The sequence below is a fragment of the Bombina bombina genome, chromosome 2 (genome assembly GCF_027579735.1).
Source record: "Bombina bombina isolate aBomBom1 chromosome 2, aBomBom1.pri, whole genome shotgun sequence".
Classification (NCBI taxonomy): domain Eukaryota; kingdom Metazoa; phylum Chordata; class Amphibia; order Anura; family Bombinatoridae; genus Bombina; species Bombina bombina.
Window position 1 is genome coordinate 323,255,669 of NC_069500.1, and position 17,410 is coordinate 323,273,078.

At 36.7% G+C, this 17,410-nt stretch overlaps 1 protein-coding gene across 1 annotated transcript in view; it reads right to left on the reverse strand.

Annotated features, from left to right (window-relative positions):
- SUSD2 (sushi domain containing 2) overlaps positions 1–17,410 on the reverse strand; it is a 307,943-nt gene that overhangs the window by 227,346 nt on the left and 63,187 nt on the right. Inside the window, exons 14-15 of the mRNA XM_053699745.1 lie at positions 16,549–16,753; positions 14,547–14,698 (exon numbers count right to left, since the gene is read on the reverse strand). Of these exons, the coding sequence (XP_053555720.1) occupies positions 14,547–14,698; positions 16,549–16,753 (357 nt within the window). The remainder of the gene's footprint in view (positions 1–14,546; positions 14,699–16,548; positions 16,754–17,410) is intronic.

Here is a 17,410-nt window from a genome sequence, read left to right on the forward strand (position 1 = left end):
AAGTTGGGACAGGGGCAATTTAGGACTAATAGCGATGTAAGTTGAAATAAGAAGATGATGTGAAACAGGTGAGGCAATCGTCTAATCATTGTATACTGTATAATGAGCTTCCAAAAAAGGGCCTAGACCTCCAAGAGCAAGGATGGGCCGAGGCTCGCCAATCTGCAAAAAGATGCGTCAGCGAATAATCTATCACTTTGAGAACAACATTCCCCCAATAGATAAATCTGTAGGATTTTGGGCATTTAACTTTCTACAGTGCACAAAATAATTAAAAGATTTGAGGAATCCGGCCAAATCTTGGTGCGTAAAGGGCAAGGCCGAAAAGCACTTCTGACGCGTGAGCTCCGATCTCTCAGACGTCACTGTCTCAAATACTGTCAAAAGTCTGTAATGGATATCCTGACATGGGCTCGGAATACTTTGGTAAACCTTTGTCAGGCAACGCCATTCGCCACTGCATCCACAGACGCAAGTTAAGGCTTTACTATGCAGGTGCGGGTGCTAGCATGGTCTGCCTGCAGTCATGACCTGTCTCTGATTGAGAATGTGTGGCACATTATGAAGCACAAAATAAGGCAACAAAGGCCCCGTACAGTTGCGCAGCTGTAGTCATGCATATTGAATAATTGGGGGGAAATTCTGCTTGCTAAATTTAAAGGGACACTAAACCCAAAATTTTTCTTTCATGATTCAAATAGAGAATACCATTTTAAACAACATTCCAATTTACTTCTATTATCAAATTTTCTTCATTCTTTAGATATCCTTTGCTGAAGAAATAGCAATGCATATGGATGAGCCAATCACACAAGGCATCTATGTGCAGCCACCAATCAGCAGCTACTAAGCCTATCTAGATATGTTTTTCAGCAAAGGATATAAAGAGATTGAAGCAAAATAGATAATAGATTAAATTAGAAAGGTGTTTAAAATTGTACGCTCTTTCAAAATCATGAAAGAAAAAATGTGGGTTTCATGTCCCTTTAACCAACTTGTGGTAAACAGTCGACTGTCCCAACTTTTTTGGAGTGTGTTACAGTCATCAGATTTGAAATGAGTGTATTTCTTTCATGTAATTGGCAAGAGTCCATGAGCTAGTGACGTATGGGATATACATTTCTACTAGGAGGGGCAAAGTCTTCCAAACCTCAAAATGCCTATAAATACAGCCCCCACCACACCCACAATTCAGTTTTACAAACTTTGCCTCCTATGGAGGTGGGGAAGTAAGTTTGTGCTAGATTTCTACGTTGATATGCGCTTCGCAGCATGCTGAAGCCCGTTTTCCTCTCAGAGTGCAGTGAATGACAGAGGGATGTGAAGCGAGTATTACCTATTGAATGCAATGGTCATCCTAACGGGGATCTATTTCATAGGTTCTCTGTTTTCGGTCGTAGAGATTTATCTCCTACCTCCCTTTTCAGATCGACGATATACTCTTATATACCATTACCTCTGCTGATTCTCGTTTCAGTACTGGTTTGGATATCTACTCTATGTAGATGAGTGTCTTTTGGTAAGTATGTTTTATTTTATTTATGACACTCTCAGCTATGGTTTGGCGCTTTATATGTAAAGTTCTAAATATATGTTTTATACTTATATTTGCCATGATTCAGGCTAATCAGTATATTTCCTTCTTACAGACTGTCAGTTTCATTTTGGGAAATGCATATGAACAAATTTTTTCCTTACCTGAAAAATTTTCAAATTGAATTTTCTTTCTAAATTGCGGGCTGTTAGGCTCGCAGGAGCACAAAATGCTGTAATTTATTGCGTCATTTTTGGAGCAAGACTTTTTTGGCGCGAGAATTACGTTTGTTAACGCTATGACGTCATTTCCGGTATCTTAGTTGGAGCCGAGAGTTTTCACGTAGTTGCGTCATCTATGACGCTCGTGTTTGTTGCAGACGTTTTTGGCGCCAAAAAATATTTTGTCAATTGTGGGCGTCATACTTGGCGCCAGTTTTTTTGACATTATTTAAATCATTGTTTCTTTTTGCTTCTGGTTTCAAGAGGCTTATTCTGTTTGCATTTTTTCCCATTCCTGAAACTGTCATATAAGGAATTTGATAATTATGCTTTATATGTTGTTTTTTCTATTACATATTGCAAGATGTCTCAATCTGACCCTGTCTCAGAATCTACTTCTGGAATGCTGCTGCCTGATGTCGGTTCTACCAAAGCTAAGTGCATTTGTTGTAAACTTTGTGTTTGTTGTCATGATAAACTTTCAAAAGCAGACAATATTTCCATTAGTAGTAGTCCATTACCTGTTGTTGTTCCTTCAATATCTAATGTTCAGGATATTCCTGTTAATGTAAGAGAATTTGTTTCTAATTCTATTCAGAAGGCCCTGTCTGTTATACCACCTTCTAATAAACGTAAAAGGTCTTTTAAAACTTCTCATAAATTTGATGAATTTTTAAATGACTGCCAGCATTCTGATTTATCTATCTCTGATGAGGATCTATCTGGTTCAGAAGATTCTGCCTCAGATATTGACACTGACAAATCTTCATATTTATTTAAAATGGAGTTTATTCGTTCTTTATTAAAAGAGGTGTTGATTGCATTAGATATGGAGGAGTCTAGTCCTTTTGATATTAAAACCAGTAAACGTTTAAATTCGGTTTTTAAACTTCATGTAGTTATTCCAGAGGTTTTTCCAGTTCCTGATGCTATTTCAGATGTAATTTCTAGGGAATGGAACAGTTTGGGCACTTAATTTACTCCAAGGTTTAAGAGACTGTACCCTTTGCCGTCTGATAGATTGGAGTTTTGGGAAAAAATCCCCAAAGTTGATGGGGCTATCTCTACTCTTGCTAAACGTACTACGATTCCTATGGCAGATAGTACTTCTTTTAAAGATCCTTTAGATAGGAATCTTGAATCATATATAAGGAAGGCTTATTTATGTTCAGGTCATCTTCTTAGGCCTGCTATTTCTTTGGCTGATGTTGCTGCGGCTACAACTTTTTGGTTGTAGGCTTTAGCCCAACAAGTACCAGATCCTAATGTGTATAGCATTGTTAAGCTAAGTCAACATGCTAATAATTTCATTTGTAATGCCATTTGTAATGCCATGATATCATTAGAATTGATGTCAGGTATATGTCTTTAGCTATTTTAGCTAGAAGAGCTTTATGGCTTAAATCTTGGAATGTGGATATGACTTCTCTTTCTTTCCAAGGTAATAAATTGTTTGGTTCTCAGTTGGATTCTATAATTTCAACTGTCACTGGGGGGGAAGGGAGCTTTTTTGCCTCAGGATAAAAAATCTAAAGGTAAATTTAGGGCTGCTAACCGTTTTCTTTCCTTTCGTCAGAATAAGGAGCAGTTTCTGCAGAATAAGGAGCCTTCTGCAGTCTGGAATAAATCCAAGCCTTTTAGAAAATCAAAACCAGCCCCCAAGTCTGCATGAAGGTGCGGCCCTCATTCCAGCACAGCTGGTAGGGGGCAGACTACGATTTTTCAAAGATGTTTGGATCAATTCAATCCAAAATCATTGGATTCAGAACATTGTTTCTCAAGGGTACAGAATAGGTTTCAAGGTAAGACCGCCTGTGAGAAGTTTCTTTCTCTCACGCATTCCAGTGAACCCAGTAAAGGCTCAGACTTTCCTGAAGTGTGTTTCAGACCAGGAGTCATCTGGGGTAATTGTGCCAGTTCCATATCTGGAACGGGGTCTGGGGTTTTATTCAAATCTGTTCATTGTTCCAAAGAAAGATAATTCTTTCAGACCAGTTCTGGATCTAAAAATTTTGAATCGTTATGTAAGAATACCAACATTCAAAATGGTGGCTATAAGGACTATTCTGCCTTTTGTTCAACAAGGGCATTATATGTCCACAATAGACTTACATAATGCTCATCTTCATATTCCAATTCATCCAGATCACTATCAGTTCCTGAGATTCTCCTTTCTAGACAAGCATTACCAATTTGTTGCTCTTCCTTTTGGCCTAGCAACAGCTCCAAGGATCTTTTCAAAGGTTCTCGGTGCCCTACTCTCTGTAATCAGAGAGTGGGGTATTGCGGTTTCCTTATTTGTATGATATCTTGGTACTTGCTCAGTCTTTACATTCTGCAGAATCTCACACAAATCAACTAGTGTTGTTTCTTCAAAGACATGGTTGGAGGATCAATTTACCAAAAAGTTTCTTGATTCCTCAGACAAGGGTAACCTTTTTAGGATTCCAAATAGATTCAGTATCCATGACTTTGTCTATAACAGACAAAAGACATCTGAAATTGGTTTCAGCTTGTCGGAACCTTCAGTCTCAGTCATTCCCTTCAGTAGCTATGTGCATGGAGGTTTTAGGTCTCATGACTGCAACATCGGACGTGATCCCCTTTGCTCGTTTTCACATAAGACCTCTTCAGCTTTGTATGCTGAACCAATGGTGCAGGGATTATACAAAGATATCACAATTAATATCCTTAAATCCCAATACTCGACTATCTCTGACTTGGTGGTTAGATCACCATCGTATAGTTCAAGGGGCCTCTTTTGTTCATCCAACCTGGACTGTGATCACAAAAGATGCGAGTATTTCAGGTTGGGGAGCTGTCTGGGGGTCTCTGACAGCGCAGGGGGTTTGGAAATCTCAAGAGGTGAGATTACCAATCAATATTTTGGAACTTCGTGCGATTCTCAGAGCTCTTCAGTCCTGGCCTCTTCCGAAGAGAGAACCGTTTATTTGTTTTCAGACAGACAATGTCACAACCATGGCATATGTCAATCATCAAGGTGGGACTCACAGTCCTCAAGCTATGAAATAAGTATCTTGGATACTTGTATGGGCGGAATCCAGCTCCTGTCTAATCTCTGCGGTCCATATCCCAGGAATAGACAATTGGGAAGACGATTATCTCAGTCGCCAGACTTTACATCCGGGAGAATGGTCTCTTCACCCAGATGTGTTTCTTCAGATTGTTCAGATGTGGGGCTTCCAGAAATAGATCTGATGGCTTCTCATCTAAACATGAAACTTCCCAGGTATCTGTCCAGGTCCAGGGATCCTCAGGCGGAAGCAGTGGATGCGTTGTCACTTCCTTGGAATTATCATCCTGCTTATATCTTTTCGCCTCTAGTTCTTCTTCCAAGAGTGATTTCCAAAATCATAATGGAAAGTTCATTTGTACTGCTGGTGGCTCCAGCATGGCCACACAGGTTTTGGTATGCGGATCTTGATCGGATGTCCAGTTGCCAACCTTGGCCACTTCCGTTAATGCCATACCTTCTATCTCAAGGTCCATTTTTTTCCATCAGGTTCTCAAATCATTAAATTTGAAGGTATGGAGATTGAACGCTTAGTGCTTAGTCATAGAGGTTTCTCTGACTCAGTGATTAATACTATGTTGCAGGCTCGCAAATCTGTGTCTAGAAAGATTTACTACAGAGTTTGGAAGACTTACATTTCATGGTGTTATTCTCATAAAGTCTCTTGGGATTCTTTTAGAATTCCTAGAATTTTACAGTTTGTCTGCAAGTTCCTTGAAAGGACAAATCTCTGCTCTTTCTGTTCTGTTTCACAGAAAAATTGCTAATCTTCCTGACATTCATTGTTTTGTACAGGCTTTGGTTCGTATCAAGCCTGTCATTAAGTCAATTTCTCCTCCTTGGAGTCTTAATTTGGTTTTGAGAGCTTTACAGGCTCCTCCGTTTGAGCCTATGCATTCTCTGGACATTAAATTACTTTCTTGGAAAGTATTGTTTCTTTTGGCCATTTCTTCAGCTAGAAGAGTTTCTGAATTATCTGCTCTTTCTTGTGAATCTCCTTTTCTGATTTTTCATCAGGATAAGGCGGTTTTGCGGACTTCATTTAAATTTTTACCTAAAGTTGTGAATTCCAACATTAGTAGAGAAATTGTTGTCCCTTCGTTGTGTCCTAATCCTAAGAATTCTTTGGAAAGATCTTTACATTCTTTGGATGTGGTAAGAGCTTTAAAATATTATGTTGAAGCTACTAAAGACTTCTAGTCTATTTGTTATCTTTTCTGGTTCTAGGAAAGGTCAGAAAGCTTCTGCCATTTCTTTGGCTTCTTGGTTAAAGCTTTTGATTCATCATGCTTATTTGAAGTCGGGTAAATCCCCGCCTCAGAGGATTACGGCTCATTCTGCCGAGTCAGTTTCTACTTCCTGGGCTTTTAAGAATGAAGCTTCTGTTGATCAGATTTGCAAAGCAGCAACTTGGTCTTCTTTACATACTTTTACTAAGTTCTACCATTTTGATGTTTTCTCTTCTTCAGAAGCAGTTTTTGGTAGAAAAGTTCTTCAGGCAGCTGTTTCAGTTTGATTCTTCTGCTTATAATTTCAGTTTTTTTCATTATAAAGATTAAAACTTTTGATTTGGGTTGTGGATTCTTTTTTTCAGCAGAATTGGCTGTCTTTATTTTTATCCCTCCCTCTCTAGTGACTCTTGCGTGGAGTTCCACATCTTGGGTATTTTCTATCCCATACGTCACTAGCTCATGGACTCTTGCCAATTACATGAAAGAAAACATAATTTATGTAAGAACTTACCTGATAAATTCATTTCTTTCATATTGGCAAGAGTCCATGAGGCCCACCCTTTTTGTGGTGGTTATGATTTTTGTATAAAGCACAATTATTGCAATTCCTTGTTGATGCTTTCGCTCCTTTCTTATCACCCCACTTCTTAGCTATTAGTTAAACTGAATTGTGGGTGTGGTGGGGGTGTATTTATAGGCATTTTGAGGTTTGGTAAACTTTGCCCCTCCTGGTAGGAATGTATATCGCATACGTCACTAGCTCATGGACTCTTGCCAATATGAAAGAAATTAATTTATCAGGTAAGTTCTTACATAAATTATGTTATTTTCAAAAATACAGTAAATTCACAAAGTAAAATATTAAATAATGTGTTAATAATCGGCTAGATTATGAGTTGTGCGTTAAGGTAAAAAAGCAGTGTTAAGAGGTCCTAACACTGCTTTTTTAAGCCCGCTGCTATTACAAGTCTTGTAGGTATAGGTGTACCACACACTTCTTTGGCCTTATCGCAAAACGACTTACGTAAACTTCGTAAAGTCTTTTTTCTATGGGACTTCCATAGCGCTGGTATTACGAGTCTGTCCTGGGAGGCCAAAAAGTGAGCGGTACACCCTCTACCTCCAAGATCCGTAAAACATTTTAAAGTCAGTAGTTATGAGTTTTACACTACAACGCCATAGCATAAAACTCATAACTAAAGTGCTAAAAAGTACACTAACACCCATAAACTACCTATTAACCCCAAAATTGAGGTCCTCCCGCATCGCAAACACTATAATAAAATTTTTAACCCCTAATCTGCCGCTCCGGACACCGCCGCCACCTACATTATATTTATTAACCCCTAATCTGCCGCCCCCAATGTCGCCGCAACCTACCTACATTTATTAACCCCTAATCTGCCACCCCCAATGTCGCCGCCACTATAATAAACATATTAACCCCTAAACCGCCACACTCCCGCCTCGCAAACTGTTAAATATTATTAACCCCTAATCTGCCGTCCCTAACATCGCCACCACCTACCTACAATTATTAACCCCTAATCTGCCGCCCCAATGTTGCCGCCACTATACTAAATGTATTAACCCCTAAACCTAAGTCTAACCCTAACCCTAACACCCCCTAACTTAAATATAATTAAAATAAATCTAACTAAAAATTCCTATCATTAACTAAATAATTCCTATTTAAAACTAAATACTTACCTATAAAATAAACTCTAAGCTAGCTACAATATAACTAATAGTTACATTGTAGCTAGCTTAGGGTTTATTTTTATTTTACAGGCAAGTTTGTATTTATTTTAACTAGGTAGAATAGTTATTATTATTAAAAAGTTATTAACTATTTAATAACTACCTAGCTTAAATAAATACAAAAGTACCTGTATAAAACCTAACCTAAGTTACAATAACACCTAACACTACACTATAATTAAATAAATTAACTAAATTAAATACAATTACCTAAATTAAATTAGCTAAAGTACAAAAAAACAAACACTAAATTACAGAAAATAATAAACAAATTACAGATATTTGAACTAATTACACCTAATCTAATAGCATTATCAAAATAAAAAAAAGCCCCCCCAAAGTAAAAAAAAACCTAGCCTAAACTAAACTACCAATAGCCCTTAAAAGGGTCTTTTGCCGGGCATTGGCCCAAAGTAATCAGCTTTTTTACCTGTAAAAAAAAATATAAACAACCCCCCCAACAGTAAAACCCACCACCCATACAACCAAACCCCCAAATAAAATACTATCTAAAAAACCTAAGCTCCCCATTGCCCTGAAAAGGGCATTTGGATGGGCATTTCCCTTAAAAGGGCAGTTAGCTCTTTTGCGGCACGAAGTCCCTAACCAAAAAATAAAACCCACCCAATACACCCTAATAAAAACCTAACACTAACCCCCTGAAGATCGACTTACAGTTCTGAAGATCCAACATCTATCCTCAAGGAAGAGGCAGAAGTCTTCATCCAACAGGGACCGAAGTGGTCCTCCAGACAGGCAGAAGTCTTCATCCAGACGGCATCTTCTATCTTCATCCATACGACGCGGAGCGGCTCCATCTTCAAGACATCCGAGGCGGAGCATCCTCTTCATTAGACGACTAAAGACGAATGAAGGTACCTTTAAGTGACGACATCCAAGATGGCGTCCCTTAGATTCCGATTGGCTGATAGAATTCTATCAGCCAATCGGAATTAAGGTAGAAAAAAATCCTATTGGCTGATACAATCAGCCAATAGGATTGAGCTTGCATTCTATTGGCTGATTGGAACAGCCAATAGAATGCAAGCTCAATCCTATTGGCTGATTGGATCAGCCAATAGTATTGAACTTCAATCCTATTGGCTAGAATTCAGCCAATCGGAATCTAAGGGACGCCTTTAAAGGGCTATTGGTAGTTTAGTTTAGGCTAGGGTTTTTTATTTTGGGGGGCTTTTTTTATTTTGATAGGGCTATTAGATTAGGTGTAATTAGTTTAAATATCTGTAATTTGTTTATCATTTTGTTTATCATTTTCTGTAATTTAGTGGGGGTTTTTTTGTACTTTAGCTAATTTAATTTAGGTAATTGTATTTAATTTAGTTATTTTACTTAATTTTAGTGTAGTGTTAGGTGTTATTGTAACTTAGGTTAAGTTTTTTTTACAGATACTTTTGCATTTATTTTAGCTAGGTAGTTATTAAATAGTTAGGGTTTAATAATATTTAACTAGTGTTTGCAAGGCGGGAGTGCAGCGGTTTAGGGGTTAATATGTTTATTATAGTGGTGGCGACGTTGGGGCGGCAGATTAGGGGTTAATAAGTGTAGGTAGGTGGCGGCGACATTGGGGGTGGCAGATTAGGGTTTAAAAAAATATAATGTAGGTGTTGGCGATGTTGGGGGCAGCAGATTAGGGGTTCATAAGTATAATGTAGGTGGCGGCGATGTCGGGGGCGGCAGATTAGGGGTTAACAAGTGTAAGATTAGGGGTGTTTAGACTCAGGGTTCATGTTAGGGTGTTAGGTGTAGACATAACTTTTATTTCCCCATAGGAATCAATGGGGCTGCGTTACTGAGCTTTACACTGCTTTTTGGCAGGTGTTAGACTTTTCTCAGCCGGCTCTCCCCATTGATTGCTATGGGGAAATCGTGCACAAGCACGTACCACCAGCTCACCGCTAACTTAAGCAGCGCTGGTATTGGAGTGCGGTATGGAGCTCAATTTTGTTCTACGCTCACTTCTTGCCTTTTAACGCCGGGTTTGTAAAAACCTGTAATACCAGCGCTGTAGGTAAGTGAGCGGTGAGAAATAACTGCACGGTAGCACCGCATAGCTCATAACGCAAGACTCGTAATCTAGCCAAATGTGTTTTCAATATAGAAATGACTTTTTTTTTTTTGCATTTTCCATACTGTCCCAACTTTTTCCGAATTGGGGTTGGTATATATACTAGGTGATAAGCCTGCCCAGAGGGCAGTCTATTTAAAAAAACAAAACTACAAACCCCAAAGCTAAAATTACAGAAAATCAAAAATGTAAAATTACAGAAAAAAATAAACAGAGCTAAACTAATACCCCTATAAAAAATCCCCCCAAAATAAAAACACCCTCTAATCTAATACTAAAGTACCAATAGCCCTTAAAAGGGCTTTTGTAGGGCATTGCCCTAAGTTAAACAGCTTTTACCAAAATAAACTACCAATTACCCCCTAACAGTATATATATATATATTTGTATGTGTGTGGTGTGTGTATAACTTTACCTATACATACATACATATATATATATATATATATATATATATATACATACATATATATATATATATATATACACAGTATATATATATATATATATATATATATATATATATATATACACACACACACGTAAACATATATATATATATATATATATATATATATACACACACACATACAGTGGGGCAAAAAAGTATTTAGTCAGCCACCAATTGTGCAAGTTCTCCCTGTATCTTCTTCTTTAAGAGGCTCCTCTGTCCTCCACTCATTACCTGTATTAATGGCACCTGTTTGAACTTGTTATCAGTATAAAAGATACATGTCCACAACCTCAAACAGTCACACTCCAAACTCCACTATGGTGAAGACCAAAGAACTGTTGAAGGAAACAAGAAACAAAATTGTAGACCTGCACCAGGCTGGGAAGACTGAATCTGCAATAGGCAAGCAGCTTGGTGTGAAGAAATCAACTGTGGGAGCAATAATTAGAAAATGGAAGACATACAAGGCCACTGATAATCTCCCTCGATCTGGGGCTCCACGCAAGATCTTACCCCATGGGGTCAAAATGATCACTAGAACGGTGAGCAAACATCCCAGAACCACACGGGGGGACCTAGTGAATGACCTGCAGAGAGCTGGGACCAACAAAACAAAGGCTACCATCAGTAACACACTACGCCGCCAGGGACTCAGATCCTGCAGTGCCAGACGTGTCCCCTGCTTAAGCCAGTACATGTCCGGGCCCGTCTGAAGTATGCTAGAGAGCATTTGGATGACCCAGAAGCGGATTGGGAGAATGTCATATGGTCAGATGAAGCCAAAGTTGAACTGTTTGGTAGAAACACAACTCGTCGTGTTTGGAGGAGAGAGAATGCTGAGTTGCAACCAAAGAACACCATACCTACTGTGAAGCATGGGGGTGGCAACATCATGCTTTGGGGCTGTTTCTCTGCAAAGGGAACAGGACGACTGATCCGTGTACATGAAAGAATGAATGGGGTTATGTATAGTGAGATTTTGAGTGCAAACCTCCTTCCATCAGCAAGGGCATTGAAGATGAAACGTGGCTGGGTCTTTCAGCATGACAATGATCCCAAACACACCACCCGGGCAATGAAGGAGTGGCTTCGTAAAAAGCATTTCAAGGTCCTGGAGTGGCCTAGCCAGTCTCCAGATCTCAACCCCATAGAAAACCTTTTGAGGGAGTTGAAAGTCTGTGTTGCCCAGCGACAGCTCCAAAACATCACTGCTCTAGAGGAGATCTGCATGCAGGAATGGGCCAACATACCAGCAACAGTGTGTGACACCCTTGTGAAGACTTACAGAAAATGTTTGACCTCTGTCATTGCCAACAAAGGATATATAACAAAGCATTGAGATGAACTTTTGATATTGACCAAATACTTATTTTCCACCATAATTTGCAAATAAATTCTTTCCAAATCAGACAATGTGATTGTCTGGATTTGTTTCCACATTTTGTCTCTCATAGTTGAGGTATACCTATGATGAAAATTACAGGCCTCTCTCATCTTCTTAAGTGGGAGAACTTGCACAATTGGTGGCTGACTAAATACTTTTTTGCCAAACTGTATATATACTGTGTGTATGTATATATATATATATATATATATATATATATATATATATATATATATATATATATATATATATATATATATATATATATATATATATATATAGGACTGTAAGAAAACGTATCAAGGGACATTTAGGATACATTAAACATGACATCACATACTCAGCCTTGGCAAGGCACTTCATTGAGGACCATAAAAAGGATGTACAGTGTTTCAAATGGTCAGCCATAGAACTAATATGTTTACCTAGGAGAGGTGGTAATATGGACATCCTCTCTAAACAAGAAACCTATTGGATACTGACATTGGATACACAAATACCAAATGGGTTTAATTCAGAATTCGATATAGTTAATTTTTTATCAATAACTAAACATATAGTCACATAATTTGGTTTATTTAGTTAACTTATTATATCTGAATAGGTCAACAATAGAACTAATAAGTTTACCTAGGAGACGTGGTAATATGGACATCCTCTCTAAACAAGAAACCTATTGGATACTGACATTGAATACACAAATACCAAATGGGTTTAATTCAGAATTCGATATAGTTAATTTTTTTATCAATAACTAAACATATAGTCACATAATTTGGTTTATTTAGTTAACTTATTATATCTGAATAGGTATATCTGATCATTTTGATTCATTTATACACTTATATGTGTTTATGGAGGTAACAAACCTCAAAAATTGATTGGATGTCCATTGTGCTACCTCCGCCATGCAGCATCTATTAAAACTTGTTGCTAACTTCTATTGGTCCACGCATTCTTGATGCCTCTGTATATATGTTATATAGCTACTTTCTTTACCCATGATAGAGATTTTCAATATGTTCCATATTTATAGTTACGCTAATAATGTTATAAGGGATTAGGTGTTGGTAATCAATTGTACCAACACAGTGTTTGTAAAAAGATATTCTTTTATAATATGTGATTTTTGTATGTTGCTTTTTATATTATTCACATTATGCTTGAAGAATACTTGTATTTCCTTTAGTAGTGGGTTAATTAATTCCGTAACAGGAATGGGTTAACTTGACACTGAATAGGTAAGGGGCGTGTGTTACTCTTGTTTTAACAGCCAATAGGCTTTTACTACTGGCTTTTTAAATTGAAGCAGATGTGAAGTGTAATTAGGATCTATGATTAAGGCTATATGCTGAAACGCGTAAGATCTACTTGCTGAATACGCTCCTACCACCTGTGTGGCTTGTATAGCCATATGTTATATTTTATATGTGGATGAAATAAAGGAGAAAAAAACTTTTTAACTTTGAGCACCAAGCTTTTGTTTATATATATATATATATATATATATATATATATATATATATATATATATATATATATACAGTATATATATATATATATATATATATATATATATATAGGGAGCAGGTATCATCCGCACCTCTAAAAAATGAAGAAAAACATTTTATATAAAAGGCAACATTTATTATTCAAAAAAGTAAATAAAAATACAAGAAATACCATAAAAAAATATTAGAAAAAAATTGCGGTCTGATGGAAAAGAGTGCCGAACATGTTTCGGGCCTATCCCTAGCCCTTGATCAAAATAACATTTAATTCTAAGCGGCTTTAGCACACTTGACGTAGCGTACCTTTGGGTTTGTGCACAAGCAAAAGTCATAAGAGGGTTTTGTAGTGTGCCTAATAAAAGTTTATGGGGAAACGTTTCTTTAACTTTCAACTTGTAACATGAGCAGAAGAATATGAGCGCCATTAATTTAAAGTGAAGGTCAATTTCGATGAATTAGTGCCCGGTTTTTAATAATCGTATTAAAAACAAGGGAACTTTAATTCATCAAAATTGACATTTCACTCGTTTTCTTCAAAAACTTACCTTTTAATCCTGACAGCCGCTGCAGCGTTTGCTCCGCCCGTCGCAAGCCCTCTTCGCGGGTCCAAAATGATGAATCCAGCTTCCTCCAATCACGGCGTTGCCTCAGGCCATGATTCCCTCGGGGGGGAAGCCATGATTGGAGGAAGCCGTATTCGTAATTTCTGACGTATGAAGAGGCTTCCGACGGCTGGGGGAAAACGCTGCAGCGGCTATCAGGATTAAAAGGTACGTTTTTGAAGAAAATTAGTGAAATGTCAATTTTGATGAATTAAAGTGCCCTTGTCTTTAATAGGATTATTAAAAACCTGGCACTAATTCATCAAAATTGATCTTCACTTTAACTTTAGCAGTGTTAGCACTAATATTTTTGTACTCCACTTCTAATCTAGGGCTCAGTGTTTGTTATGTGTTTGAAATGTATGTGTGATCTCTCCCTAATTGACTTTGCAACCAGACTTGTTTATTATAGTAAAGTTTTTATTTGTTAACTGTAAAATCGTAAAGTGGTTAAGATATAATTTAAAATGTTTTGATTATGAATGATTAACTGATATATGAGCTAACCATGTATAATATGTGTATATTATAACACTAACATTGATGGAGATTTGTGCTTGTTACACACAGAGTAATTCAGAGGCAAACTTCACACATACAACAGTACGTGTTTGGTGGTGCCTTCCTGGTTCTCTGGATCAGCTGCTGTTTGTGCTAGTTTTATTTGCATTGCTATTGCTTGAGTTGCCTTACTGGGTTAATTCTTTTTGACAGTGGAAATAATCACCTGATAGCCATGTGCCAGTGTGAGGAAAAGACATTCCACCATCCACAGACATTTCCAACGGAATACGACCAGTTTCATAGAGGAGAGGCGATATACAATGTGCGTATCCGCTTTCATCGACATAACCTTTGACGTCTATGTTATAATTGAATCTGTAACAACAAAAATCTTTAGATCATAAACAAATATTAGACATTGCAATCCTCCAATAGCTTAGTATTTTGTTTTTGTGTTACATTATATATTATTATATTAATGTTCATTAAAGTCTAAGAAGATTTTTATTTTTGCTACCAGTTGGAAAATCTAATAAACTTAAAGGGCCACTAAAATCTAAAGCACTAAAGCATGCAATCTAAATAAAAATGTTTCAGTATACTTCCACTAACAAAACAAGCAACTTCTTTTTATACACACTGTTTTAGAGGCTACAGCTCCTACTGAGCATGTGCAAAAGTGCACAGTGTATGTGTATATGCATTTTGTAATTGGCTGATGGCTGTCACATGATACAGGGGGAAGGCAAACTGGATTCACTTTGAAATTTGCCAGAGAATATTCTACTGCTTATTTCAAGGAAGTGTTATTGCATTGTTATTATTCAATTATTCAGTTCTATTGGTCAATTATTCAGTTCTACTGTATATAGTGGTCTGTTAACAATCTGGCTTTCAGTAAATATCATCATCCCTTGTATTAGTATAATTAAACTCCATTCACATCTCTCTAGGTTCTCTCCTAGACAGATAATAATGGTGTGATTGCCTGGACGACTCTAGAAGCAATCACAAGACATCACATGATGCCCTTATATTTATTGATCCTGTATTATTATGCTGTTTGTATTGTTTATGAGAATCCTACTCATAGTAAGATTAGTTAAAAATAAAATCTTATTTAACAAGTTTTATTAAAAAAAAATACTAGCAGTAAAAAGTTGCATAAATTACCATACTGAAGTAAAATGGAGGTGTTGTTCAACTTTTAAGAACTCCACTATTTCTCCTTTTTAGTCCACCTTTGGATTAGTGTTTGAGCAATAGCCAGGATGTGAGTTATTCAGTGCGTCCTATAGAAGTCTATTATGTGAGGAATTTAGCACAACCGCACTAAATGACCTCCAGATGCTTTAAAATTATATAGCCATATCTACCTTTCTCTATAGATCTATATATATGTTTGTTTATTATTAACAACGAATTAAAGGGATATGGAAGGGCTCAAAGGTTTATAAGTATTTGTGTGTATGCATGTGTATATTTAAACATTTTTATTAATAATAATCCCCTATTTTACATTCAATTTGTATATATACATACTGTATGTATGTATGTATATATATATATATATATATATATATATATATATATATATATATATATATATATATATATATATATATATATATATATATATATATATATATATATATATATATATGTGTGTGTGTGTGTGTGTGTAAGAATTAATTTATTATATTATAGTTCACATGTTTTTTGTTTTGCTTTTATTCTAGCACTAACACTTCACTCACCACTTGTAATATCAGTGTTGATAGCGCACTCTGCACTAGACATTGAAAGCATAGGGTGCAATGAATAACGAATGGCCGTGCTAACATTCTCTGGTGAATATCTTTTACCATTCACTTGTAATACTATTTTCTGCACTTTTCTGAGCCCAAGGTCATGATATGGCTAGCGGACTCTGTGATATCCATTTGCACTCTGCTTGTACTCTAGACCATTAAGTGATTTATTTTATTGGTTTTACAATGATACACCAGCAACCTAAATCTTTTCTATTCATGGTATATTCATATTTAACTTATTGGAAAATAAAATAGTTCTAAATGGGACATTTTATGTTAGCCAAGGAATTGTTTTAACTTTTTTTAGGTCAGTGCCCCTGCTTGCCTGAGATGGTGAGCAAAATTTTATCTGCAACTCATTGAGACTATGTCCAGTATATTAATAATTATTTTCTTGTGTCCTGTACATACCTGCATTTAACAGTTGAACTGGTGTTGAAGGTTACATCTAAAATCTTGAAGTCCATGCCACCCATTAACAGGCCAGATTCTGGTGAGATACGGACACAGTAGTTGCGGTAATCTGGACAGCAGTTGCCAAGGTTCTCGCACGTCACGTGGCATGAGCATTGTTGTACAAAAGATCCACACTGATTTGCACAAGATATTGTTGAGCCTACGAGATTGAAATTAATAGAATGTGACACAGAAAATTCAATACTATCGTGTGTACTATATTGTGTAGCAGTTTAGACCAGACAAAGTAGTTTAGATACCAATGCAGCTGTCTATAACCCTTTACATGCATTTCTATAAACTGAAACAGCCTTACCAAAGAACACCAGTACTTTAAAGGGACATAAAACCCAATTTTTTTCTTGTATGATTTAGAAAGAGCATGTAATTTTAAACAAATTTCTAATTTACTTTCATTATTTAATTTGCTTCATTCTCATGATATCCTGTACTGAAAAGCATATCTAGATAGGCTCAGTAGCTGGTGATTGGTGGATGCACATAGTTGCCTCGTGTGATTGGCTCACTTATGTGCAATGCTATTTCTTAAACAAAGGATATATAAAGATTAAAGCAAATTAGATAATAGAAGTATATTGTACCGTAATGTTGTTTAAATGTTTTTAAATGTTTTAATGTTTTATTGTATTCTCTACCCGAATCATGATAGAATTTGTTTGTGTTTAGTGTCCCTTTAAAACTCAGCAACCAAGAGGCAGTTCATTGTACACTTTTTATTTGCTTCACTTAAAAATTGGCACTTTAAAAGACATTACATATTTTTAAATGTATGTTCCTGTCTGTAAAACAGTGCTTC